At 49.3% G+C, this 27244-nt stretch overlaps 9 protein-coding genes across 9 annotated transcripts; 6 read left to right on the forward strand and 3 right to left on the reverse strand.

Annotated features, from left to right (window-relative positions):
• Positions 1-2670: 2670 nt before the first annotated feature.
• GLRG_08181 (uncharacterized protein) lies at positions 2671-4198 on the forward strand (the record flags this gene model as incomplete). Its single annotated transcript, XM_008098866.1, has 2 exons — positions 2671-3019; positions 3090-4198. 2 exons carry the CDS (start codon positions 2671-2673, stop codon positions 4196-4198), a joined length of 1458 nt encoding a protein of 485 aa, XP_008097057.1.
• An 843-nt stretch (positions 4199-5041) lies between these two features.
• On the forward strand, positions 5042-6652 carry GLRG_08182 (uncharacterized protein; the record flags this gene model as incomplete). Its single annotated transcript, XM_008098867.1, has 2 exons — positions 5042-6471; positions 6535-6652. 2 exons carry the CDS (start codon positions 5042-5044, stop codon positions 6650-6652), a joined length of 1548 nt encoding a protein of 515 aa, XP_008097058.1.
• Positions 6653-7346: 694 nt separating this feature from the next.
• Positions 7347-8836, forward strand: GLRG_08183 (uncharacterized protein; the record flags this gene model as incomplete). The annotated part of the gene is made up of 2 exons (XM_008098868.1): positions 7347-7488; positions 7587-8836. The coding sequence occupies 2 exons, from the start codon at positions 7347-7349 to the stop codon at positions 8834-8836; spliced, it is 1392 nt and encodes a 463-aa protein (XP_008097059.1).
• Positions 8837-10622: 1786 nt separating this feature from the next.
• On the forward strand, positions 10623-11468 carry GLRG_08184 (uncharacterized protein; the record flags this gene model as incomplete). The annotated part of the gene is made up of 2 exons (XM_008098869.1): positions 10623-11013; positions 11083-11468. 2 exons carry the CDS (start codon positions 10623-10625, stop codon positions 11466-11468), a joined length of 777 nt encoding a protein of 258 aa, XP_008097060.1.
• A 1536-nt stretch (positions 11469-13004) lies between these two features.
• Positions 13005-13467, forward strand: GLRG_08185 (uncharacterized protein; the record flags this gene model as incomplete). Its single annotated transcript, XM_008098870.1, has 2 exons — positions 13005-13186; positions 13323-13467. 2 exons carry the CDS (start codon positions 13005-13007, stop codon positions 13465-13467), a joined length of 327 nt encoding a protein of 108 aa, XP_008097061.1.
• A 3101-nt stretch (positions 13468-16568) lies between these two features.
• Positions 16569-18382, forward strand: GLRG_08186 (GMC oxidoreductase; the record flags this gene model as incomplete). Its single annotated transcript, XM_008098871.1, has 3 exons — positions 16569-16914; positions 16966-17516; positions 17573-18382. The coding sequence occupies 3 exons, from the start codon at positions 16569-16571 to the stop codon at positions 18380-18382; spliced, it is 1707 nt and encodes a 568-aa protein (XP_008097062.1).
• Positions 18383-19025: 643 nt separating this feature from the next.
• GLRG_08187 (uncharacterized protein) lies at positions 19026-19532 on the reverse strand (the record flags this gene model as incomplete). Its single annotated transcript, XM_008098872.1, has 2 exons — positions 19026-19149; positions 19219-19532. 2 exons carry the CDS (start codon positions 19530-19532, stop codon positions 19026-19028), a joined length of 438 nt encoding a protein of 145 aa, XP_008097063.1.
• Positions 19533-21976: 2444 nt separating this feature from the next.
• GLRG_08188 (flavin containing amine oxidoreductase) lies at positions 21977-23396 on the reverse strand (the record flags this gene model as incomplete). The annotated part of the gene is made up of 2 exons (XM_008098873.1): positions 21977-22975; positions 23064-23396. The coding sequence occupies 2 exons, from the start codon at positions 23394-23396 to the stop codon at positions 21977-21979; spliced, it is 1332 nt and encodes a 443-aa protein (XP_008097064.1).
• Positions 23397-26180: 2784 nt separating this feature from the next.
• Positions 26181-26999, reverse strand: GLRG_08189 (uncharacterized protein; the record flags this gene model as incomplete). Its single annotated transcript, XM_008098874.1, has 1 exon — positions 26181-26999. One exon carries the CDS (start codon positions 26997-26999, stop codon positions 26181-26183), a length of 819 nt encoding a protein of 272 aa, XP_008097065.1.
• Positions 27000-27244: the final 245 nt, after the last annotated feature.

A 27244-nucleotide genomic window follows, 5' to 3' on the forward strand; every position in this document is an offset into this window, starting at 1 on the left:
TAGCTTAATTTATTTTAGTACTTATATAATAAATATAGTTTAGTAAATAAGTAGTTAGAAATATAGCTTATATATTAGTAAATAGTTTTTATTAGTACTTTACTTAGGCTTAATATACCTTACTTTAACTAACTTTTAAGATAATAATTATCTTTAGAATATAAACTATAGTAAAAAAGTATAACGCTACTAAATAACTTAAATTAGCTTAAAGTTCTAGTTTATTAGAAATAACACCTATAATATAATATATTAAGTATCTAGTACACCTTTAGAAATATAGCTTAAGAAAAGGAAGTAATAAAAGCGTTAAGAATAAGGCTCTAATTAAAGAACTTAAAGTGTTATATTAAGCTTTATTAAAGTATTAACTTAAACTAAATACTAATATAAGAACTATACTCTAGAAGCTTAAAGTTTAACCTTAATATAAACTTTAATACTATTAACTTTAACCTAATAGACTATAAGTATAAAGTTAAATAAAAGACTAACCTTACTATAAGTAAAAGGCTTATTAAAATATAAAGTAAATTAGTATAGCTAAATAGAAATAAGGTAGGTCTTAATATACCTTAGACGCCTCTTTTTTATAATTAGAAAGTAAATAGTTTAAAGCTACTAGTAGTTTACTTAATTAGACTTACTATACCTTAATTAAAAATAATATATTAATTATCTAAACTATTATCTATAGAGAATAGCTTATTTTAATATAAAAGTCTAAAGAAAAAAGTTAGGGTTATAAAAAACACTTTATTTCTTAAACTACTACTAAAAGAAGTCTAAAAGGAGTAAAAAGAAGTAAAAAAGAATATAATAAAAATAAATAATTTAAATAAAAAGGATAAAAGACCTTATATATTTAGTATACTTAACGCTATACTAATTAGTAAAAAAGATATAGTAATATAAACTAGTAGCTAAGTAAGTATATACTTAACTATAAGTAGTAAAAGTAAGTTAATTAGTATAAAGACCTAGTAGTAAAGGCTATATTTATTATATAAGTATATATACTATAGTATTTACTATTAGGACTAAAATAGTAAGAGAGCTAAGCTTAATATAATATAAAAGTTAAGTAGGATTAAGCTAATAATATAAATAGAGATAAGGACTAAAATAGACTTTATTTAAAATTTAAGATATAATTTTCTTTTTTAAGATTATACTTAGAAAAATTATAAAAGATAATTAAAGTAAAAATAAGGATTTTATTTTCTTAGTAGTTATAAGAAAAGAAAAAAGTCTAATTAGTATTAAGAAGTATAAGAACCTTTTAATTAGCTATATTAAATAAAGAATAATTATACTTTCTCTTTTAATTTATTTTTCTTCTTAAAAGTCTTTATACTAGTGCCTAATTCTTTAATTAATCTAGCTAATATATAATAACTTAGGTAATAAGGAGCTATCTACCTTATCTAATTAAGTTATAGGATTCTAATTAGTATTAAAAGCCTAATTAGATCTTAGAATCTAAATATAATTAGGCTAGGTACCTAAGTTACTTTTTGTTATAAGGTATTAGTATATTTATTTATATATTACTATTATAACTAAAGTCCTTAATTACACTACTATACGCTTTTACTACTTAAACTGTTATTAGTAATATAAGCTTAAGTAGTAAAAGTAATAAGTAACCTTACTTAATAAAAAGGCTTAGTAGCTTTATAAGCTTATAAAAAAAAAGCACTCGGCTAAGGCTATTAACCTAGGTATTAATAATAATAAGTATATAGTAAAGTTAGAATATAAATAAATAACCTTAAGATATAAGGCTATAATATAAAGAAAATAAAAAAAATAGTAGCTATTACTTTCTTAATTAGCTCTTATAGTATTTACTAAAAGAAAATAAGGTCTTTTTAAAAGAAGGTACTTATTATAAAATAAAGTAGTAAGTACTTATAGCTAGAAGATAAATAGATAGTAAGGACTAAATACCTAATATATATATAATATATTATATATACCTTAGGTATATATTTTTTTAGTAAGTAACTTTTTATAAAAAAAAAGTTAACTATAAATATACCTTTTATTTATTACCTATTTTATTTTATATTATTTATTTAGCTTTTTATTATTACTTATCTTACTTTACTACCTTACTATTATACTTTACCTTTATACTATATTACTTTATGTTACTATTATAGCCTAGCTTTATCCTATTAGAACTATAACAGCTACTAAGAAGGCTATATTAATATAGGTATAATATATATATAACTATAATAAAATCTAATAGAAATTAAAAATCCTCTTATTTCTTTATTAGGAAAGTCTAGGCTAATCTTAGCTATATTATTAATAAGATTACTTTAAAAATAAGGTGATTTTACTGCCTATTTCTTAGTAATTTGCTATAGGGCAACCCTGTATTTGACGGTGAATTCATGTGTATTTTTGCCACATATGACAGCTGCTAATTACGCGCTTTAGCAATCGCACGTGACGGCCACCACTGCCATTGACGTCATAGGCATGAATTACTGCGACAGGGAAGCTCTCGGCCGGCAAGAATGCCAATTCCTTCTTCCTTCCGTGCAGTCTTGTTAATGTTCATGACAGTTGGTTTGAAATGATGTAAATATCTGTCTCTATTGACTAAAACTTTAACCAAAAACCACGACTCAGTTGCAGCAACCCTACCCCGAGATGAGCTACGCGTTCCGTCGCGTATGCCTGCAACTGCCTGCCAGCTTCAGCCCCAAGTATGGTCCTATGCGTCAAGCTTTCCGCCCAGCCGGACTCGGCACCGGCACCAAGGCTTCGGTAACAGGACGCGCGTTCCGTCTCTCTGCAATATGGCGGGACGATGCCGATGATGCCAAGGCCAAGAAGACGAGCCAACGTGACATGGACAAGGAGGAGGACAAGGAAAAGTTCGAGCGGGATGAGCTGATTGCCCTGAGGAAACAAGAGGAGAGGCCATGGCACCGAGCCGGTCATGAGGTCGACCAGCGTGAATCGTCCAAAGATCCTACCAACGGTGACAAGACACGAGGTAGGACACCCTGCTGCACCGTCGAAATCCAAAGCGCATCCGGGTGGTTTTTATATTTACTTTTCTACAGGACGCCTCCTTACGACACCAACGAGATTATTGAAGCTCATCCTGCCACTACCTTTCCATGCAGAGCAGTCGCGAATCAACCAGACGCCCAAGAAAGATGAAGAAAAGGCCGATATTGCCCCCCTCGCTCTGCTTGTTCATCCCCAGCAGCCACTTTCCTATCTCGAACGGCTGCTCCAGGCCGAAATCCCACCCATTGACGACGGCCGCCGAGAACGGATCCCGAAAATATACTTCCGAGCAGAGGCCGATCACCAAGAGTCTAAGCCGGACAGGCGCTCATCGCAGAAGCAGGAGGGTAATGTTGCCTCGTACTCCGGTCTCGGCCACGAGGGCCCCAAGAGGGACCACGACGACAAGAACTGGGTGCGATGGAGCGGCAGCACCGAGGTTGGCGACTTCATCAGGGACGCCGCTCGTGGCCGGGAGTTCTCGATCGGGATCGAAGGGTACGATCAAGAGCTACGCGTAGCGGTGCCGAGTTTCAACGACAGAACATACTACATGCGCATCCGATTACGCAGAATGTCTCGCCGCGTGGAAGAACTTGCCAAGATTAAACAAGAATGCGACTACCTCGCGCACCGCGGAGCCCATCGCCTCGCACAGGGCGGTTTTGCCCTGCTTTCGGGCTGGTGGGGAGTGGTGTACTATGTTACGTTTCATACTGACTTCGGCTGGGACCTCGTCGAGCCGGTAACGTACCTCGCCGGACTGACGACCATCATGGGCGGTTACCTCTGGTTTCTGTATATCAGCAAGGATCTCAGCTACAAGGCAGCGCTGAACATTACCGTCTCAAAGCGGCAGTCGGCACTTTACCACGAGCGAGGATTCGACCAGGCGGCATGGGACGCTCTCGTGCACGAGGCCAACTCGCTGCGTCGCGAGATCAGATTTGTAGCGACCGAGTACGACGTCGACTGGGACGAGACCAAAGACCTCGGAGGCGAGGAGGTCCAGGAAGTACTCGACAAGGAGAAGAAGGGTTCGAGACGTAGGGGCGAAGATGACGACGCTGAGGAAGAAGAACGCGTAGAGCACCAGCGCAAGGACGACAAGAAGACGCCGCAGAAATCGGAGGAGGGCATCGACAGCAATAAGGAATGATAGCGCTTTACCGCATTCATTTCCTAATGCGATAATATTCATTTTATAGTACCTGCATTCCGGGTATCGCAAAAACGAGCATACCCTGGAGCATACACATAGCGAAAGAGCGATCGATTTCAACTTTGTTAACTTCGCGATTGACCAGAATCTGGCGAACGATGTCTGATACCAGATACAAAGTCCACCTGTCATTAACAGACCGTCTAGGCATCTGGACGGACTCTTCACGGAGTGCCCGCCTGGCATGCGTCGGTGAGATACGCCAGCATACTACGGATCCCTAGGCTGAGCTGGGAGGACCCCCGCTCCCAACCCAGGTGGGGAGCTTTGGCCTCGTGCGTGCGCCAAACACCACACCACCCCCGCCGCCAGCGCCAAACGGGAGAGCTTCACCCCACCTGATTGACGCATTATCATGCCACCACCCAACCAACAAGTCCCCGTTTGTCAGAATCTCGCTACCTCGCATATGGCTCGCCACTGAATGGCTGCTTGGTTCTTCCAGAAGTGGCACTAGAAGCTGTCCCAAGATCTGACGAGACCTCTGCATCAACCCCGCGGTGCATCACGACGCCGTCCGGGTACATAAGGCTGGCTGCTCGATATTCCCTTGAAAGGAGCTGATCTACCCCGCCATCCTCAACATCCAGGCCTATCCCCGAGCAATCACGAGCCAGACCCCCCCAGTGGACGTTAACAACCCACCTTGGCTTGACTCTTTGCCCTCCCTCCTTGCTGTGTCCTAGGTACCCTCCATCTTCTCTCTCTCCCCCCTCCCCTACCTACTCTCCACAAGCAGATCGAGCTTGAGCTAGAGGCCGCTGCGGCAGATCCACAGCGATGACTCCGCAAATCATACATCTGCCGGACGGGCAGAAGTTCACCGTCATACCCGTCTTCGCAGGTCTCTTTTTTAAGCCGCACGACCTGAATACGCACAACAACCCCTTTCCCATCGGCTGGACCGTTGTATTGAACACTGAGGATGAAGAGCTCGCGTTTAACGATGTTGATAGCCATCGCAGCGAGGAGGACCGTACACATGCCCGCCACCGTCACACACACGGCTTCAGGCAACCCACGCTGCAGAATGACAACCTCTTTATCTCATCTATATCACAGCCCTCTAGCACCGACTTTAAGCCCGCCGCTAGTCCAACCCGTCAGATTGCCATGATGCTTTGGGTCACGCTTTACTGGTACTTCCATCAACCCCAGCCGTCGCCCTACCTTACGACTGACGCATCCCGACTCACTCCCGAGGAAGCGCGACCCAAGGGCGAATGGCGCATCAACATCAAGCGCGATGGTGTCCTCCGCAGCAAGAACTTGATGCCGAAGCTGGAGCGCATGGGTCTGCTCTCATCGCTGGACTCTGCAGTGGGGACAAACCTCGAGGACGACGGCGAGGAATGGTCGCAGATGTTTGTCTCGCGTCGCACGTTCTGGCAGATCCCGGGGCGACTGTTCCTGTTCACCCTGCAGCGCAGAGGCGCCACATCGTCCTATATCGAGTCTCCGGCCAGCAGCCGCCCGACTTCGCCAGCTCACACCGAATCAATCCACTCACGGCATCACACACCCATCCACTCCCCCCACCAGTCCATGGGGACTCACTTTGAGACAGACGTACCAGGTCCACCTCCGAACTTCCCCATCGGGCCGTTCTACTCGAGCTCCCATCTCCCGACATACTACCCGCCGCCGGCTTTGATGTATACCATCACTAAAGGCATTCGGCACCCCGTCCGTCGAAAGCCAGGCCGCATGGGCGAAGTCTTTTACTCCCGCTTCGTGCCGAGCGTGGGACAGTACCTGTCGTTCCGGGTCGCATCCTTTGCGCCGGAACCCGTTCCCTACCTCGGTCCCGTGGGACCGAAGCCCGCCGAGAACAGCCACCTCACGGCGCTCTCCGATTCGGCTCTGCTACAGTCCTGGATGTCGAACCCGCGCGTCCAGAAGTTCTGGGGAGATTACGCGCCCGACTTCCTGAGCAACGTCCTAAGCTCGAAGCACTCTTTCCCCGTCATTGGTATGTGGGATGGGGTGCCGTTTGGGTACTTTGAGATTTACTGGGTTAAGGAGGATATTCTCGGCCAGAAGCTGGGTAGCGACGCCGGAGACTACGACCGGGGTGTCCATGTCTTTGTCGGAGAGGAGTGGGCCCGGGGTCGGGTGCCGGCGTGGCTCTCCAGCTTGGTGCACTGGTGCCTGACGGACGACTACCGTACGATGCATGTCTGTCTGGAGCCGCGGATAGACAACGTGAGGTGAGCAGTTCCTCCAATGAATCAACTCATCGGCCCAATGACAAGCTAACTAAGAAGTTGTAGGTTTCACAAGCATTTGCAAAAGGCTGGGTTTGCCAAGGAGCGAGAAATTGCCTTCTCCCACAAGCAGTCTTACTTGATGAAGTTGAACAGAGACGCATGGGAGGGACCAGCCTTGTGACCGGGGCGAAGCTTAATAATGATGTAGAATCTGGATCGACGGCGGTGCAAAAGCAAGGAATCAGGAGCTGGCGTTTACACCAACCATCTAGGCTAGAAGCATTGCAGTGCAAAGCATATGCAGATGCTCGTGGTGTTACTGGGTAATACATCCGTGAGGATACACACGACAGGAGAATACCCAATAACTGCCTTGTCCGGAGGTTCTAATGCAAATCGAAAAGGAAACTGGCATTGTCTCCTTGAGAAGTCTCTGACTGCGGTTTCTGCCACGTAAAATCCAATAGTGGCTGATTGACACTGACTAGGGAGCTGCTTTCACGAGTCGAACGGTCTAGCGGCTTTACGCGGCGACGTCACAGTGCAGTCCCCTGTCGCGTGGGCCAGATCCGGCCCACCCTAGCAGAAGCTTCTGTGGGTCGTGCGCCGGTTTATCTCACACAATGCTGTGGCCAGGGCCAGGCCCACCTGTTTATCGCTTCCGCTGAGACACGGTTTATCTCGTGACCGACGTCCGACATGCCGAAACCATGGGGAATTGGGGGGTTAGACACGCCCCAAACTTACACCTCTAAACAAATCTACCGCCCTCCCACTCGCCTCGTGAACAAGACTAGACGCCCATCCGCCCAGCTTCTCCCTTTTGCTCGATGGCCTTCTTCCTCCTGGAATCGAGAAACGCGCTGTAGTGGATCATGACCGGCCGTTCGCCTTCGTCTTCCGGTTTCCTCCCCATGCCCGGCTCGCCCTCGTCGTCGTGGGCGCTGTATCGCGCTCGCCTGTCCGCGCTCCTTCGACATGCTGATACGCAAGTCGTCGTGGCCTTTTGGCTGCTTGGTACGCCCCTGTGCAATTGTTTTCCCGAAGAGGAGGCGGGGGTGAAGATGGGAGAGGAAGTGGGTTGCTAAGCGGTGTACTAACATAAACCCGAACAGGTCTCATCAACAACGTCCTCTATGTGATCATCTTGTCCGCTGCCCAGGACCTCGTCGGCTCCTCGGTTCCGAAGGGCGTGGTCCTCCTCGCTGATATCCTCCCTTCCTTCTTCACGAAGCTTATCGCACCCTACTTCATCCACCGCGTGCCCTACCCGATCCGCGTCATGGTTCTCATCGGCCTGTCGTGCTCTGGAATGCTGCTCATTGCCCTCACGCCGCCCAGCAAGTCGGTCGCCTTCAAGATGATCGGCGTCGTCATCGCCAGCCTCAGCTCTGGCGGCGGCGAACTCAGCTTCCTCGGGCTGACGCATTACTATGGCCCTGTGAGCCTCGCAGGCTGGGGCAGCGGCACGGGCGCGGCGGGGCTGGTCGGCGCGGGTATGTATGTTGTGATGACGGACTGGTGGGGGATCAGCGTGCGCAACAGCCTGCTTCTGTCGGCGTGCCTGCCGTCCGTCATGTTTGTCAGCTTCTTCATCATACTGCCGATGGGCCCCCTGCGCGCGGGCCGTAAGGAGTACGAGGCGCTGCCAGAGCGGGACCTGGACGACGAGGACGCGGCGGAGCTGCCGCGCAACGCCGCCGCCTCGGCGCTGCTCGCACCGGGTCCGTCGGTGGCGTCGACGGCATACTCGGCGCAGCAGCGCCACCAGCAGCAGCACCACAACCGCGCGGACGAGCACAGCTTCGAGGCCAACCTCAAGAGAGCCAGGGCGCTCTTCTTCCCCTACATGCTGCCGCTGCTGCTGGTGTACGTGGCCGAGTACACGATCAACCAGGGGGTGGCGCCAACGCTGTTGTTTCCTTTGGGGTCGTCCCCTTTCAAGGAGTTCCGCGAGTTCTACCCGATGTACGGGTTCCTATACCAGCTGGGCGTCTTCATCTCGCGGTCGTCAACGCCCTTCTTCCGTATCCACCGGCTGTACCTGCCGTCGCTGCTGCAGGTGGGCAACCTGGGCCTACTGACGGTGCAAGCCATGTTGGACTTCATCCCGTCGGTGTACATCGTGTTCGCCATCATGTTTTGGGAGGGCCTGCTGGGGGGTGCGGTCTACGTCAACACATTTGCGGAGATCATGGAGCGGGTGCCAAGCAAGGACAGGGAATTCAGCCTCAGCGCGACGAGCGTCAGCGACAGCGGGGGCGTCTGCATCGCCGGGTTCTTGGGCATCATCATGGAGGTGCAGCTGTGCAATTGGCAGGTGGCGCGGGGGCGGGACTGGTGCCGCAAGATAAAGGTTGGGTGAGAGCAGAATAATACAAAATACTCAGACGTCACGTTTTTGTTTCAGGCTCTCGATACGTGTGAAGGTGTGGTCGATGGAGAGTTTATGCTTACCTTGCTTGTGGAAGACGTCGTCAGGGAACGGGCCGATATCTGACGACGCTCGGCGGAGCATCGCACGACGTCTGGCTTGCTGCTTCGCACACGACAGCGACAATGCATCGATGCCGGGTTCAGAAACAGGGCGGTGCTTTGCTGCTTTGATCGGACCATGGAAGAGCGAGCCGAGCCGAGCCCGAGCAGGCGTGTGTATATGGAGGTATCCCGAGAGGCAATGCCAAGATGGTGAAGAAGCAGAATGAGACTAGTTCGACGTCACACGTAGCCACTCGAGGGCCAGAACATCTAGTTCGTAATGACCAGAAAGTCAAGACAGACGGTATTTGCAGGGCCCCACAGTATTGACAACATGTGCGGATCCGGGTCTCTTCTGGCATGATTGTCCGTGTGTCACTTCACTATAGGTACGGCAGCTCGGCTCAGAAACAGCTGACACAACACGCGATTTCGATTCACCTTCCGTCTTGTTTTCATAACACGCAATCCGACCAGAGCCGTCAATCGTCCATTCATCGAACCCAATCAACGGATATGAGCGTGCTATATGCCAACGAAGAAGAAAGAAGAGGTTCTTGGCAAAAAAAATAACAAGATGTGAAACAATTTTCCCGCCCAAACCAAACGCCTTTGCATGTGCCTGTTATCAAGGGGTGGGTAGGAGTGGGCGTTCAGGCCAGTAGTGGCGTCCAACGTTTCCAACGGCGCCGCTGCACTGACCACCGAGCGGCCTCGAGCCGTTCCCAAGCTGCAGGATTGACTTTCCAAGACGGAGGCATTCCGGTGTCTCTTTTTTTTTTTTTTTTTCCTTTTCTTCCCTCCCTTTCTTTTCAGGGTTTTTCATCTTCCAGCGGTCAGCGCCGTGACAGACTGTCAACGATATGGTACCCGATATGGTACCCGATCCGAGAAATTTTCATTGCCTCACCTCACGTTGCTTGGCCCCTCTTCGATTGCGGAGGTTTTGGTTGGTTTGCTTGCATGATCTGTCTGGTCCGTCACCGCATAACGTAGGTAGGTAGGAGGAGCATGCTACACGCAGACGACGTTGTTGCTTGACTCAAACGACCGGGTTCCTCCAGAGGGCAGGTAAACTGATTTGCTTGCTGTCTGTCCCGTTTCATGCTCGCCCAGTCTGCGACTAAGATCTCTTCCATCTGTTGGCCCCAAGATCTGTTTCCTGAATTTGGCCCATGTTGGCTCTCACTTTGAAGATATCGGGCCACACCTAATACATGCACCTCACTTCACCTGCATGTCTGCCTACTTACTTCATCTGTACCTCACTGCCTCTATCTTTATCCGCATTTCACTCCATTCAGAGATTCACCTCGACCTCAGAGTTGCTGCCGCTTGCCCCTGCACCTTCCTGCCCCTGTCCACTTCTCGCCCGATCCTGCACTCTCGCCTCAACCTGTTACCTTATTCAGCTCTGATAAAAGGGGAAGGGAGTGATACCACTATCTGTCGTCCCTCCTACCCCTTCCATCTTTAACATATCAAAGCATCCTCATTTATTCTACGGATTGCCGCTGGTCGATCATTCTCTTCGTCTCAAAACATATCGCCAGCCTTTTCTCGATTGCTTCCGCCATCTTACAATGAGAACGACCTACTCTCCAAACTTAATTATACCAACACACCCACCCTTCCAGCACAATTATTACTACCCCAGTTCGCACCTCACCTCCATGGCTTCTCCGTCAAAATCGGACCACGATCGTCTCCACGAGGAACTGACTTCCCTGGATCTCGCCGACCCTACGCCCTCGCCCACCTTCCACCTCTTCAGCTCGCTGCCCCCCGAGCTCCGCATTAAGATATGGCGTCTCGCCGCCCCCAAACCAGCAGTCGTTGAGCGCGCCATGAACAACTACACCATGGCCTACGGCCTGCGCCGCCGCGTTCCCGCCCTCTTGCAAGTCTGTCGCGAATCCCGCGCTGAGCTGCTGTACCAGGCCGACGATCGCCGCGGTTCCCGGGACGGTCAGTTTCAGCTTCTGCACCTTTCCCGCGAGCACAAGGAAGAGGGAAAGGGCGTCTACATAAACTGCAGCGACGACACGCTGTTAATCTGCCGAGGTGGGTGGTTCCCTTTACGGATTCTTCGACCACCCTTCTGCTTCACCATAACTAACGAAAAGTCCCCAGCACCTCAGTATGCAGTCATGCCGGACGCCGCCAACTTCGCCAACATCCGGCACCTCGCGATGGAATGGGGCCTGCGCCCCTGCTGGGTTCAGAACCACTGCCATGAGGGCGTGCGCTTCGTGCGCCAGTTCCCACAGCTCCGCACCCTGACCCTGCTCGTCAGCTTCAAGACTTACAATCAGCTGCCGTTGGGCGACCCGGGCAGCAAGCACCGCGAGCAGACGCAGAAGCGCCGCGCCCTGCGCGAGATCAAGGGCTGGGTTCTCGAGGCTTTGGCCCAGGACCGCGAGCGACGGGCCACTGATGGGAACGCCGGCGCCTGGCCGTCGCCCGAGGTGCGTGTCGTGCCCAAGACGAAGTTCTGGACGGCGTCTGCGACGGTCTAGGACGCCATCACATGGACGCCGGTGCGCAGACGGATCGTCATAGCCATCATAATCAGGGGGCAGGTGAAGGCAGGGCAGCCGAAGAGGGATATGTATTATTCCGGTTTCCTCTACGAGATTGATCCGTACGGCCAGCGGGAGGAGAGTGGATTTGTCGGCTTCGGTCTATGAGACCATTGACCGGTACATGAGACGACGGGGCGAAGATGCCCGAGATGATGACAACTTGCAGAACGCCAAGAGCACGAAAAGCGATCATGATGCGGAAATCGGGCGATATTTGGCAATCACGGGAGATTTACTCTCCTGATGTCTCTTGATTTTTTTCTCTCTCGTCTTTTTCTTTATTTCGTTCCACGCATCATGATATAGCGATTGGCGTTGCGGGATCTCGGCACTTGCATTTGCATTTTAGATATGGCACACAGTTGGAGGGGCGTGCTTTGATACCAAGGGAAAGTCGGAACGGAACAGCGCCATTCAGTTTCTAGCATAGCGGATACAGACATCACTACTCTATTTTTGCACCATACACTGGGATTGCCCGACTTTTGGTTTAGAGTGAGGCTGATTACTGGTGCTGATAAAACAGACGAGAGCCTCAGGCGGGATGGATGCATGTGGTCCCTGAACTCATGGGGGGGTGGAGAGTGAAAAGGCAATGCGCACGCGGTAGGAGATGAACGAACATCATGCGCCGAGTTCGGTCGGATTGGCGATGACTTGGGAATACGACCGCGGTTCGGATGAGCTCGGTCAGTCTTTGCTCTCCATAAATGACCGGTTCGTTGTAGTCACTGCGGTTTCTACAAATGAAGAATCCCTTAAATCGTCATATGCGGATACCTTGGTCTTGTGTCGACATTGCGGCTTCTGTAATGGGGCTTGTGGTCCCCTGTCTTGCACCAGTGAATGAGACTTACGCCGCCAGCCGCCGTGCTCAGGAAGCTCGGACTTGAAGTTTATTGACTGACTGGTATGGGAACATTGGGTAAACTTCAAAGCACGTGAACAATAAGTGTAAGAGTAATCTTGGTGATCTCCAGGCACACATTTGTAAAGTGAGGGAGGTGGGGGCAGCCTCGGCTTGGACTATCCCTTACAACAAAGGCTTCTGGAACATGGTGTAGAACGTTTTGCGATCTCCCTTGAAGAGCACCGTAAGCTGATTGGAGCAACGCTAAACATAATGTCATTTTTGGGAATCATGTCGGATGGGGGGCAGAAAGGGAGTACGAGCGCGGTTGGTGATGCACCTATGACGCAGCCCCCCCGGGACCCGGATCGTCTTGTTTTCGTCACCATCAAATCCGGCCTCCGACCTCACCTCAACCTTTACCTGGACCAATGCTGCTGCTTCAGTTATCAAAACCGACAAGAAATCCATCTGAAGAATACACAATTGGAAGAACTGGGCCCCCAGAATACCGAATTGACACCAGCACCGTCACAAGTCTCGAAGATCCGCGCCTGGCAGCTTCAGACAGCGAACGACACACATAATAGGCACACATATATCCCGAACCCAATAAGAGAATGGCATCTCCACGATCCCTCGCCGTACGCCGCCTCGCCCTCGTGCGCCCCCTCCCCAGAGCCGCCGCATCTCCCGCGGCGCGGCAGGTGAGGTGGGTCACGCAGAAGCCCGAAGACGGCGACATCGGCGGCCCGGGCGGCCAGGAGGCCGTGCCGCCCAACAGCGGACTCTCGCAGAGCTGGTGAGTCTTCTTTTGGAAGCACCGATGCATATTCCACTCGGGTTTCTGCCTTGCATGCTACGAGATATTCTTTACGGGAGAACCCTCGACAATGCTTCTCTGCCCAGTGACTTTGCTGACCGGGGTGGGGAAATAGGCCGACGTTGGCAGCGATCGGGGCCGTGGGACTGGGACTGGGGGGCTACCTCGTCCACCTGACGGGCAAGTCCAAGGGGCAGGGCAAGTACACGGAGAAGGGGGATCTCGATAAGCTGGCCGAGAGTGTCACGTCGAGGAAGTGAGCGCCATGTGTTTCTGGGTCCCGTGCAGGGGGCCAGATGAGAATATCTAGGGTCTGGGACGGAGAAAGTTGGCGAAGGGGAGATGCGGGAGTCGAAAGACTCGTGCTATAATCCCGACTGAAACGTCGAGGAATCGCAACGATAGTTCAAGGGCCAGTAAAGAGGAAGAAGGATAGAAAGGTTTTTCTTATTTTAATTCTTTCAACACTTACTCCAAGGGTGAAAGTCCAGGTTCAATCACGGAAGAAGGAAAGAGGAACGCAACTAATGATGCAGGCGGGAATAACGACAACAGCAACACTAGCCCTCAAAATATACCTTGTTGAACGACTGTCTAGACCCTGCCATCTACAAATTGTACTGCCACTCAGACTCTCAGATATTCCGTAGGTCCATGTGGCACTGTGACTGTTTGACAATCATCTACAGTCACTATCGGTATTGGAGATAGTAACATGGGTTAAAGGAGTATTAAACAATAGGGGTGAGGTGGTCTCAATCAATATACTTGAAGAAGGAAGAAAGCTATGATGTGCTCTCTAGTTCAAAAATACAATAAACAGTACTGCATTAAGTGCCGTGGAGGGTAGCAATAGCTAGTGGTGCCTGGGTATTATAATAGTTGTCTGCTTCACAATCACACGCCACGAAACCCTTCCGGGATGCAGTAACATTAGTACAAATGTGATCGCAACAAAACGAGCTTTCCGAGCAGATATTGGCACAGGTTTATAACAGTGCAAACCTATAGAACAGTCTTAAACAGCCACGTGCCAAACCCGAAATTTCATCCGCAGTCTAGAAAATATATGATATAACCTCTAGTAACAAGCTGTAGGGGACAACCTTTTAACGGCGGTAAGTTGAGAGTGCTGGTTGAGTCGCTGTGACTCGAGACGGGCCAAAAGATTCATGTTTCCTCCAAGACAGTTCCAAGTTGATCACGAGGATTGGAGCGTGTGATATCAACAACGCTTGGCCAGAAGGACAAAAGGTCAGGGTCCCAAGACACATACCTGGTCCTGCTTTTCTAAATATGAGCAAACTGGCCTTCCGACATGTACAGTCAAAAAAGCAGTCTAGTTTTGCCGTGCCGAGGTTGTGCAGCACAACGACACTGTGGTGAGCATCGGCCGTCTTGTATTTTTGCCTTAGTACAGCACGGCGAACGACTGTCCCGGCCTCGGCCTACAGCCCCACAACAGTCAAGGCGGCCGACAAGGAAAGCCAGGGGCCAAAATCGGAGTGGATAAGAATCGGCCATCCATGGACCTGACAAAGTTGGTTGCGAGGATTCTTGGAGATCCTGATCAAAAATGACGCAAGACCAGTAGTCTGGGTTCGAGCTTCGAAGCAAAGGTATCCTAAACCTGTAAACGTTCATTGGCATTGTCACCTCTGTCTCTTGATTAGTCGATAGCAACCTCTCCATTTTACACACAGCACTCTACTGTATTTTCTGCGCCCCCCTCCTTTCTCTCCGCCGAATCCCTCTGCGTGGTGTCGAGGTTCAGTTTTCCCAAATTAAGTTTCCATACCAATGGGCCGTTGACTTATTAGGTATAACGGAAAACAAGATTGCCGTCTTTCTCTGTCCTCTTAATGTGTTTGAAGTTATGTTCTACAGTGTGTAAAACCACAAGAGATGCATATGTGGGCGTTGAAACCTCTCCATAGGTAGGTATTTGTTGTGTTTTGGCCTTTATGCATTGATCATCACTTGGAACCACAGCTGAATTTCCAGAGAAGCCGGCCCTCTAGCAGCAGACTGACGATGCATGATATAAAGTTGTACTGCATGCGGGACATCCTCGATGAGTTTAGACTGTCGTGACTTACGACCTTTGTGGCGAAAAAGAAAAAAAAATGTCAATCTTGAACAGTGCTATGATGCTGTGGCAAGCTTAACCAAGTTTGCAGGCACCTAGCTGATTGATGCGAGCAAAAGGCGGGCTCTCCACCCACAGGGGTATATTATGAGTACCGACTGCTATGCGCTATGTATTATGTTACGTATCTTTCTCAGCGGGGTCCGTGATGCTTATTACTTGCTGTCTCAGCCAAGGGCCCAGTTTGTTTCCACATCATGAAAGTCTTTGGGCCCTTGACGGGCCGACTGCAGCATGACAGCACATGGAGCGCTGATCCGCTTACCTACATAATTCCCTCCTTGCTTAGAAAGCTCTTGAAAAGCTTGTCTGCTGTCTATTTCACATATCCCCTTTCATTAACTAGTATTCCGTAAATCCGCGCACCGAGAAAACGCATTCGATGCTAGTCAGCAATCTCAGGCCCACTGCTGCGAGATCATCGTCTGCGCTTGTAGTGTGACCTTAAATCAAAGCATCAGTGAAAGAATATCAGTTAGAACAATAATCATCATCAACGGGCATGAGAAGGCTCCTGCGTAAGAGACTGCATCGTCGCTTAATCCAAGACGACATATGGCGTAGAGCAGGCTTTCGTCCTCCGTCTTGCAAGAATCCTCTGACCGCGGATGATGGTTCCTGAGTCGGTTCAGCCCAATTCAAGATGTATGAGCCGCCCCCCCCCCCCACTTCAACACCTTCCCTGTACGGCCTCGACCTTTTTCGTCCGCGCCAAAAGCCTCTGCAGGTCCCGCCGATCAATGCTGATACATCTCGCATGGCGGATCGGGAGTCCCTGTCGGGAGTACTCTGATAATTGATAAGCATGTTTCCTGCCAACTGCCGTTGGGTCGGGCCGATCACAAAGTTCCAGAAACACTTAAGATCCAATGAAATTCAGAACCGCGCAGCCCCGGTGTAATCGGTCTCTACGGTTACAAAGCACTCCACTTAATCAAATCTTGGGTAAGTTGGACTGTCCAGATTACGCTGATGAAAGAATCAGATCGAAGGCATGGATGGATCTTGTTAGGCGGCATGACAAGGGAATCTGAACTGCAACATGGTGAAATTTTCTATCCAAGGGCCCAATTTTTCCTTTGGAAAACTAGATAAGAGACGATGTTACCTCTTAGGCCACGGAGACAGATCTTCTGGTCAGTCAACGCAAACAAATTAGTCCGCCCAGCCTTTTCTGTTCTATTCACGGAGCATTCCGAACACCAGGCAGCTATGAGAGGCTTCCTTACAATCTCGACCCTCCTATCAGGAGCGGCGTCAGCGGCAGTCCGATTCACCAACTCTACCGACAGCCATGACTATGTCATCGTGGGAGGCGGCACTAGCGGTCTTGCTCTCGCCAACCGCCTGTCCGAGAACCCTGCCGTGTCGGTCTTGGTCATCGAGGCTGGTGGCTCTGTGTTCGACAACGTCAACGTCACCAACCCCAACGGCTACGGACTAGCCTTTGGCACCGACATCGACTTCGCTTTCCAGACAACGAACCAGACGTATGGCGGTGGCCAGGTCCTTACCATGAGAGCTGCTAAGGCATTGGGAGGCACCAGCACTATTAACGGTCAGTTCATAGATGAAACACAAATAGTTAGACAAAGCTAACTGTTAGTAGGACTGGCTTACACTCGTGCCGAATCCTCTCAGGTTGATGCTTGGGAGAAGCTCGGCAACGAGGGCTGGAACTGGAATGCTCTTTTCCCGTACTATCTCAAGAGCGAGCATTTCCAGACCCCAGAGCCTGCCCGCCAGGTCGCCGGCCACCTAGAGTACGAGAGCAAAGACCACGGCGAAAACGGCCCTCTTTTGACCGGTTGGACTTTTGGTCAAACGAACGGAACCATCCCGGCCGTACTAAACTCCACATATAAGAACCTTGGACTGCCCTGGAACGAGGATGTCAACGGAGGAAACATGGTTGGATTTTCAGTCTTCCCTCGGACTGTCGACCAGGAGAACGCTGTTCGTGAGGATGCCGCTCGGGCTTACTACTACCCGTACCAGAACCGTACCAACCTCCAGGTTCTCCTGAATACTAGCGCTCAGAAGCTCACCTGGAAGAACGCTACCGTTCCCACTGCTGACGGCGTTGAGGTCGTATCAGCCGACGGATCCAGCAGAATCGTCAAAGCCCGCAAGGATGTTATCCTTTCCGCCGGCTCTCTCGTCTCGCCCTTGCTCCTGGAACCTCTGGCGTTGGCCACCCCACTATCCTCAAGCAGCACGGCATTGAGACTGTTGTCAACCTCCCCACCGTTGGCGAGAACCTCCAGGACCAGATGAACAATGGTCTTTCATTCGCCATGAAGAACATCACTGTAGATGGCGCCATCACCACCGTTGCCTACCCTTCCGCCGAGCAGATGTTCGACAATGTCGACGAGATCGCCGCTCAGGTCAAAGAGAGCCTCCCGGCCTACGCCGCTACAGTAGCCTCCGTGAACGGCAATGTCACCCAGGCCGCTGATCTTCTCGAGTTCTTCGAAATGCAGTGGTCTCTCATTTTCGAGTCCAAGATTCCCATCGCTGAGGTCCTTGTCAACGCGGCCCAGGGCACCTGGAGCAGCGAGTACTGGGGTCTCCTGCCCTTCTCTCGTGGCAGCATTCACATTAGTGAGACGTCCACTGCCAACGCCATCATTAACCCCAACTACTTCCTGCTGGACTGGGACCTTCTCCACCAGGTGCAGACTGCCAAGTTCATCCGCAAACTTTATGGTACCGCGCCGTTCTCGACTTACGCCGGAACTGAGACACGCCCCGGCGTGGATGTCGTTGCCGAGGATGCCGACATTGAAGGCTGGACGGGCTACATCAAGGGGAACTACCGCTCCAACTTCCACCCTGTCGGCACTGCGGCTATGATGCCCCGCGAGAAGGGTGGAGTTGTCGACGCCAACTTGAAGGTCTACGGCACGACCAATGTGCGTGTTGTTGATGCCTCGGTTCTGCCTTTCCAGGTTTGCGGACATCTTGTCAGCACTTTGTATGCCGTTGCTGAGAGAGCGGCTGATCTGATTTTGGAGAACTAAGAGACATGTTACTTTCATAGTCTGATCATCATTGTACCCCTTTTGTAACATAGTTTCAACGCAACTTTGTGTTTCGTACATAGAAATAAGGTTTTTGGATTAAACCACACCATTTTCCTTAGTGCTTTGCCTCTGCATGTGCTGAACTTAGTGATGACGTCTGCTGGTCGTCGATGCTTTGTTGATCAACAATAATCTTGATTAGTATGGACCATGGTTGATGGTGGCCTTTTACAGACATGCATTTATAGTCACTATGTTAGGTAATGAGGACCGCTTATCAATACTGATTTGATAACACAGTCTGAATTATTTAATGAGCAATCGCAGCTTCGACATAAGTTTATAGGTAATCCATCAGGGGAGAATGTGGGTTTGGTCGTCGTAGAGTGGATGTTTTGCCATAGTTAGCGGGCTTGCCGACATCTAATAGATAAAGGCAACGATTTATCAGATATCCAGTTTTTCGTTATTGAAGCCAAGAAATAGTCTTTATGGTGAATACATAATATCAAGTGTGGGCACGTGCGTATTAATAAGTAACAGACACCAAACAGCCATTATCCAGTGCCTAGCCTCGAACATTGAACTCCTGTTGAACTTCCAGGTTGGAACCTCTCCATTAGATCTCTCATGATTGGTCCTACCAATCCTTCTGGGTGCTGTCAATGTATAAACTGACAACGGTCTGCAAGGTGCAGATGGTAGACCCCAACGGACCGCCATGACAGTAAGTAGGGATATCACGGTACCCAGACGCACCACTCCTAAAGCGGATATTAGTATACGCTCTGATCAGGCGGTGTCCCTTAGCATGGAGAATAGGGAAGACTCACGCAACGCCCCATCGGTGGAAGATTCGAACCCCCCAAGTATCATAGACACCTTTCACTAGGGCGAAGCTGTACTTGCTGTCACCGCAAGCATATTTCTCGCCAAGAACAACATCTCCGGTTTGACCACAGTAAAGATTTTGCTCATCGTGGCCATTCAAATGAAGTCCAACACTGTCAACTGAACCATCGGTTTGGTGACGGGCAGAGAAGTCAAAGATGACAATGTCTTCCGGGTCGATGGGCTTGACTTGAGGAGTCGGGGATGCCAGGGTGGAGACGCTGAGCGCGAGAATGGTAGCGATGCTGAATTGCATTGTAGAAAGTTGGCTGACGCGAAACAGTAGGAATGCTGTTGATGATGCTGAGAGTGCGAATGCTTCAAATCTTTCAAGACGGGTACTGATGTGCTTGGAAAGTTCTCAACAATTTCGCAGGAGAGCTGCTGGATTTTATACTCGTACCAAGACATAGCCTTCTCAGCAGGTCTACAAATATCCATTAGATAAGTCTGGACAGTTGCCTCATGTAAGTGTGTCTGGAAACACCCCTTGCAATACGAGCGGCTAACCAAAAGTCACCAGTACCGTCATAGGCGTGTCCATTCCGGCCATTCCATCGTACAAGCACTGATTAAGCGAGAGATGACACGCGACTGCCCCGCTGTGCGAGCTAGAATTGCGGAGTTCCATGTTGCCTCCCAAATCGCCCTATTGCGGAAACCCCTCGACTATACGAGGTCTAGACATATCCCCCCCCCTCCCTCACAAACGTGGTGTAATATGGAATCTAGGCTAAGGTTCTTTGAGCCATGATTATAAGTTCTACAGCAATGGCTTGCCTACCCATGAAATAACCCGGCAGGACGAAATCGAGTGCTGCCTTTTCAAAAGAACAGCAAAAGAAAAGAAATCGGATATCAAAATGAGAATACAAGTCTATATGGTCCGATTTACGTAGTAACAAGCAATGGTTCACCATACGAGAGGGAAGGGTGCCTACCCACTATCAACTGGGGTGGTTGTAACGTACGTGCTAAGATCGCTTGCACTGAACTGGTGGTTCGCACCAAATCGCAATCAGAACACCCATTGATTCAGTCGATACGGACCTCAACTAGAAGGGATGACGGAAGTGGAAGCGATGCTACGTAGTATTACTGATTCGTATTGGACAGAGTGCAACAAAAAGCTATGCCGTGCTGAGGCGACCACGTGCAGTTCTGATGTCGCTTACTCAGGACCATGTTAAAGAATGCTCGCATAACAGGTGACCGCTTGTTTAACATTGAGGCTTGTTGAACTAATTTAGGATTGACTGTTCGTAAGTTGACCGTAGCAGAGGTGGAACTCCGCCGCCACCTTTACTCTCATGTCTGAGAGCAAGGGATTATCGAGATGCATGACAAATCAGACCTTGATCGTGAAAATACAAATTGGCTTCACTTAAATCACTGTATTTGACTATAAGTGGATCTATCAGCATAGTTGCTACGACATTAATGACAGGAGAATCTTCTCCATTCGAACCAAGAGCCTTCCGTGGTGCCTTACAGCCTTTAGCTAGCAGTAGCATGTTTCGAGCCTCCACGTACACAGCATATATTATCAAAAAAAGAAAAAAAATTTGGGAAGGGGGGGGGGGGGGGCTGTGCTTGAATTGAAGAGACATCTTGAAATCTTTTTCATTATTGTAGGGCAAGTGACTACCTGAACTTTGCAGAGCGATGAGTCTTTGTCTGAATAGACTTGATGACTCTTAACTTGCATGATACTTATACAGTACTATACTTTTGTCTAATGTTAGCCAAAAATTAACATTATGTACTCATAGTGGAGGACGGAGATTTGAGGCCATTGACTGTGAGATTTTTGATTCTCCTGAATGGTTGTGGTAGGATGTTACACATAAAAGTATAAGCAAGTGCGATGACAAAATTGGACTCACAATTGCCACGGCTACAACTACATCTAAGTACCGCCACAACAGCAAGGAAACAAACACAGGAAAGCAGGAAAGAAGTCCAATAATAGAGTCTTTCTTTGCAGTGTAATCATGATAAGTACTTGCCAAGATATGTATTCTTCTAACTGACTTTAATATTATTGTCAGCATTGTTGTTTGGCTGATCTTATTTAAGAAAACTCACTACCTGCAACGTGTTGCTCTCGAAATAATAGATTGGGAGCACTACCGCTGATCCGAGATTTATTTGGACGATATGCTCGGGGGTCGGAAGGGCCTGAAGAACATTGCTTAACTACCACTGACTCGATTTAAAATCACGGGAGATCAAAGGCTTCGGGGAGCACTCAAACTTGATGCGAATTCCAGCAAATGATTTTAAGCAGGTCGTTAATTAATTTCTAAAAACCTGGTTTGCCCCGATTGCAAAGTTGACAAAACGAAATCGAATCCAGTATTATGGCTCCTCTATATGTCAATGAGATGCTCACGATATACTAAAGTGACTACTATTCCTGTGTATGTTAGCTGAACCCTGAATATTGATTGGTTACGACCAGAGAAGGGGTCTTCCTCTAGGGAAACCCGTCAGCGTATTGTAATTCCAGGTTGTTGCATATGAAACGAACTGTTTGGAAGAAGGAAAGCACCGGATATCTGACTATTTCGGGATACTATAAACTAAGAACTAATGTTGGAATCCTTTGCGCGGTCATTTTCGACCAAGATGACGGTGGCAGTTGTGCAACTAACCAGATCGGCTCACAAAATATGGCTCCAGACAGACGTAGTAGAGTCAAATCTTCCACTTCAACTCCTCCAAAATCTCTCTGGCAGACCTCTGGCCCGCAAACACAGCCCCCTCCATATATCCATAGTGCTTCGTTGAAGTCTCTGTACCAGCCCAATGGATCACCTCTACCGGCTTCCTCATCCACTGACCAAACAAACTCCACATCCCAGGCGATGGTGTCGCCGTCGGACACCCGGACGACCAGTTCTCCTCCATCATGTTGTGACAGAAGAAATCTTCGGGGTCAAGGGCCTCCTGGCCGAACGCAGCGGCAAATCCGCCGAGGGCGACATGCCGCCTCTTATCTTTGCTGAAGCTCATGAATTCGCGGGACTTTGTGCTCCCAACGAACCCCATGAGCTTGGCGGGGAATCCAGACGGCTGCGAAGCGTCGAATGTTACGCCGATGAAACCATCAGGGTTCGTGCTCTCTCCGGTCAGATCTCTTTCCCTCCAGAAGGGCTTTTTGTACGTGGCGTAGAATTTTGTAAGGGATCCCATCGGCATGTTTTGAAGCAGCGACTCTTTTTCTATCGGCAACCGTGGCTCGAACTCGATTTTGAGTATGTTCCCAGGCGGAATGGCAGAAATTATTCGCCGTGTTCGATAGGTCGTTTTGTCTGTTCGGATACTTGCAACGCTTTCGGAGTAAGAGATTTTACGGACAGGTTCCTCTAGATGAACTATCTCATCTCCGAGGTAATCCATCGGTTTGCTGGCAATAGCCTGGCCACCTCCTAGAATGAAATGCTTCTGTGCTCCATTCTCCGAACTGAGCGCCGACGTGAAGTTGACTACGCCTTTAAAGAAGAACATGGCGTGAAGCATTGATATGCAAGATGTGTTCTGCCCGATAGTCGTTTCAAACGCCAGGTTTCCCATGTCGATTGTAGCTTGCGTCCATGCCCCCTTCTTCAACCACCCATGCACAGTTATGCGATCAAGCTTTTCCGCATCCGGCGTCAACCATGGCTTCTCCAAGTTGACAGACTCGCAGAGCTTCTCAAATCGGCGAACGAACATACCCATGTGTCGCAAAAACGACGCCGTTAATCGCAAGCAGCAATTAACGCCTTATGTAGTACAACACCATGTCAAGCACTTCCCATGGCTGCATCGGCGGAAGGAGCCCGCTGTATCCCCGCGCTTTGCCGCGATAAGTCAGGACAATCTTGCCATTCGTGGCTGCAGTGTGCAGTGGCACGTTGAATTCTGTTGCCAAGCCGTACATCAAGTCCTGTTGGTCGCCGAGGAAAGAGGCTCCGACATCCCAGTATTCGCCATCAACGTGAGGTATCGTCTTCGCGCGTCCACCGACGCGGTCAAGCGCTTCTAGCACCAAGATGTGTTTTCCAGAATCTTTCAATAGTCTGGCTGCCGCAAGCCCTGAGTAGCCTGCCCCTATTACCACGCAGTCGTACATGGACGTCATATCCGCCGCGGCTTTTTAGGTCTCGAGAAATCGAATGACCGGTTTTTGAAAAGAGTCTCGATTGTAAAACGTATCTCTAAAAGATGACTTTGGGGGATTTATGTGATTTGGATGAGAAGCGCCGCCCGATTACTTTTTGCAGAGGCACTTACTGTCAGCGAAAACTTAGCGCTGGCAGGATATTAGCAGGGCTGCACGCCACATCACGGACAGCGCTGATCACGACGCCTCATAATCTCCCTCGTCTTTCATTGTTTTCCCTTATCTTATTCCAAGCAATGTCCCAGCTACAATCATGGTCAAAGGGCAAGGTTTGATTGAATTAGCAAATAGCCGTGGCGTCGGTAGTCCAGATGCCAAGTGATTTGCAAGCAGACAGCTGGACCAGGTAGTCATGTCGCAGCCCAAAACTAGCAGCTACTAACAACAGCAGATTGTGTGGCAATTACCTTAAGGAGAACTTATTGAACAACGTAGGGCCGAGCAAGCCGTCTTCGGATCTCGTCGAACGAGAATTAAACCCTCCCTACCAAGTCCAGCAGGCCCGGCTCAGGGAACTCCCAAGTGTCTACACAGTCCGCTTCACAAGCATAGCCTCGATTCTTAACCTATCGGGAAAACGTGAGGGCATCGCAAAACTCTGGTTAACAATCCGGCTCCTACAAGTCACTGCTAGATGGAGCGGAGACAGGCATTTTGTAATGACTTCACTAACCTGAAATGCTGTGCATTGCTTCTAAAACGGACGGGGCCGAATACCTAGGTATACTGACTCAGACAAATCGCAAGACATTGAGATAAACTGTCAGATTGACTTTGCAGGCCCAATGTTAAAATCTTCCGAGAAGTCTATATCATCCCGAAAAGGTGAAAGGGCGAGGAGAAGCAAGCGGGGGCCAGCAAAATGAGTCTGTGCTTCTTGCAACTGTCGAACAGCGGCTCCTCAGAGCCTGCTGCGCGCCTGCTTACCCACGATCGCAGCAGAGAGAGTGTGGATTAGACGATCATGGCAGAGCCCGGGCGAAGGCAGCGCTCGGCGGCAAACATGAATTTTGGCATTTTCGAGTTCCTGAACTGGCCAACAACATCATGAGTAGCTTGTATTTGGTGGCGACGCTGGGTTTGCTGAGTTTCGATTGCTCAACGGGACCATGCATAGGGTGCTGCGAAAACGAGTACAGAACTTAGCTGTGAATGTCTAGTAATGAGCAGATGCATCTATCTGAGAGTGGGGTTGAAAGCATGTTGATGCCAATCGATTCATGTATATCCAGCGCACGATACTGACGGAGTTTGGTTAACCGTAATCGCTGCTCCTCTATAAGCGATCTGTCAGTAACTGTAGTATAACAAGGTGTATAAATATTCACTAGTTACCGCCCCTCCCTCCCAAACATTCATCGTCTTATCAGTCCTTTTTGCCATTTTCCTTCTCCACCTATCGTTTCTACTTTAGGAACGTCATGTTCAACTCCCAGCTTGGCTTATACCATGTCTGATGCTTGTTTTAATGTGTCTACGCACCATTGAACATTACTAAGTACATAGTGCTTCCCCGGTCTAACGAGCAGTCCAAAGACTTCTGGAACAAAGTCCAGTCTGCCGCATTTGAAGGACCTGAAGCCCTGCTCTCGGTCTGGCCGATATTTGGGCCCCTTGGCGATGTTGCTGTCCTTGACAGCACAGCCCCCTAGGTGAGGCGTTTAAGAACTAGTAACTATTTAGAACTGAGAATCCTGATGGCTCTAAGACGTTCTACCTAGTAGCCTTCCTGCCTGGTACCTACCCTCTTTTATCCTATATTACAGCGTCTATAGACATCTTTAGTAACTTCCTTAAGGTTAGTGAGAGGATAGTAGAGCTATATAACTTTAACTAGAATAAAAGGAGGCTAGACGTATAGGTGTCACTAAGTTCTACTGCTATGACAATGGATATAAGAGCTAGCTGTATCTATATATTACTAAAGAGCTAAAGCTATCTATTAAAGCCGGGGAGAGGCCCTATATTACTCCTAGTAATGCTGCATATGCTATTCATAAGTAGCTTCTTACCTTAGAGGTGGAGATTCTTATTACAGAGACAACGCTATAGGAAGGAAATAATTAGGGTTAGTAGGCGCTAATACTACCAACAAGTACGGAATTTTGGGTTTCTGGTTTTTGGGAGACTGATGTCATCCGCCAGGGCGGTGTTGGGTCTGGAGAATAAATGTTGTGGGACCCTGAGATGGGTGACGGATGTCCGGACACGGAGGAGGAGTGGGAGAAGCGTCTGCAGATGGCTAGAAAGCGGCGAGAGGATGTACGTGCTAGAGGTGACGGCGGTCATAGTCCCGGGATGATAGAAATAGACTAAGTTGTAAGTGGTAGCAATTGGTTTCACCACAGGCAAGATGGCAAGCTGAGAATATTACACAATCTCTGGTTTCATTTTTGAATATTGACGTCTTGAATTTGCCCAATGTCTGGAGGCCCTTCAGCGAACCAGAGCTTGCCTGGGACAGCACTATTATGCAACATTGGATCGTCTTACGATGGCATCGAATTCGGCAACACGTCTGTTATAATTTCGACGGATTCCCTTTAGTTAACGCGCTGTAAATCCGCTTTGCACCACATAGAAGTGTTCGCAAAGCAGCGCCTCGTATACATAATGTTGATGAGTCTGACGAAGCAACAGGGAATACTCGTCAGCCAGATAGATCGCATGATCAAAATAACAACATGCCGCGCCAGGTTCGCTCCTTAGCGAGCTAAGGAGCCCGCTACTCTCTTAGTCCAGGAGATATTCGTCACCGGGAATAGCATTGCCACCGCCAGGAAAATTGTGAGTGATGGGAGGATAATCAACGAGTAACTTGGGCAGCTTCTCTGGAGGAATCCCCGGAAGATTCGGCCCCCACTGCCTCCGGATCCCAGCCCAGTGCTCTGCGCCCTGGGGCTTGTAATACTGCTCCGCCGTCTTCTCTCCGCACCGCCTCTCCATGATTTCCAAGAAGCAAGGGTGCAGGCAGACGCCGAAGAAGGAGCCGACGGGACAGGACGCGAGGCAGGTATGCATCTCCCTTTGGCTCTCTGCGGAATTGTCCCACTCAGTCGGCCAGGCGCAGGGATTGCCCTTCGGCTTTTTGGGGTCTATCTTAACTTCATCTCCTCCGACAGCAACCTGAGACGCCATGTCGCCCTCGCTTCGGCTTTCGATACCGGTTGTGTTCAATAAGCGGTGCTTCTTGAGGAACAGCCCGAGCTCGAGCGGGACGACTGGCTCGCGGGAAAAGCCCTCAGCTCGGGTTTTATTTATGGCCGCTTTGGCGGCTTGTGAGCTGACCTGGCGGCTCGCCCGGTAAAAGGCCTCGGAGCGACAGCGAAGCCTGCAGTCAAATGTAGCGGGCTGTTTGTAGGCATGGAGCCCGGGGACGATGTGTGGGCACCACCTCAGGCAGTCCTTTTCCATAATCTTGGCCGGGTCGAAGCCCCCTTTGAGACCCACCGTGTCGTAGCTGGTGGTGTCATTGGTAGGGAAGAGGGGGATGGCGACTGCGGGCGCCAGGAGGGCGGCGAGGGCGGCGAAGCCAAGTAATGTTGACTTCATGATGAATGATGGTGGGACTCAAAACTTATGAGTGAGAAGCTTGGTAAGGACAGTTGTGTTCAACGCTTCCAATGTCATTTTTCGCTGTTCATATACGAAGTGTCTCGAGATACCTTGGAGGCTCCGATTATTACCTCTGCGGCTTGTTCGCGTAGTGTAAGGTTGGATTTCATGACCGCGGCCGGTCTGAAAGTTTCTTAGATGGAGCATCACGATACCTGCAGGTGTTCGGGAGGCCATCCTTG

Source organism: Colletotrichum graminicola (assembly GCF_000149035.1).
Source record: "Colletotrichum graminicola M1.001 genomic scaffold supercont1.37, whole genome shotgun sequence".
Classification (NCBI taxonomy): Eukaryota; Fungi; Ascomycota; class Sordariomycetes; order Glomerellales; family Glomerellaceae; genus Colletotrichum; species Colletotrichum graminicola.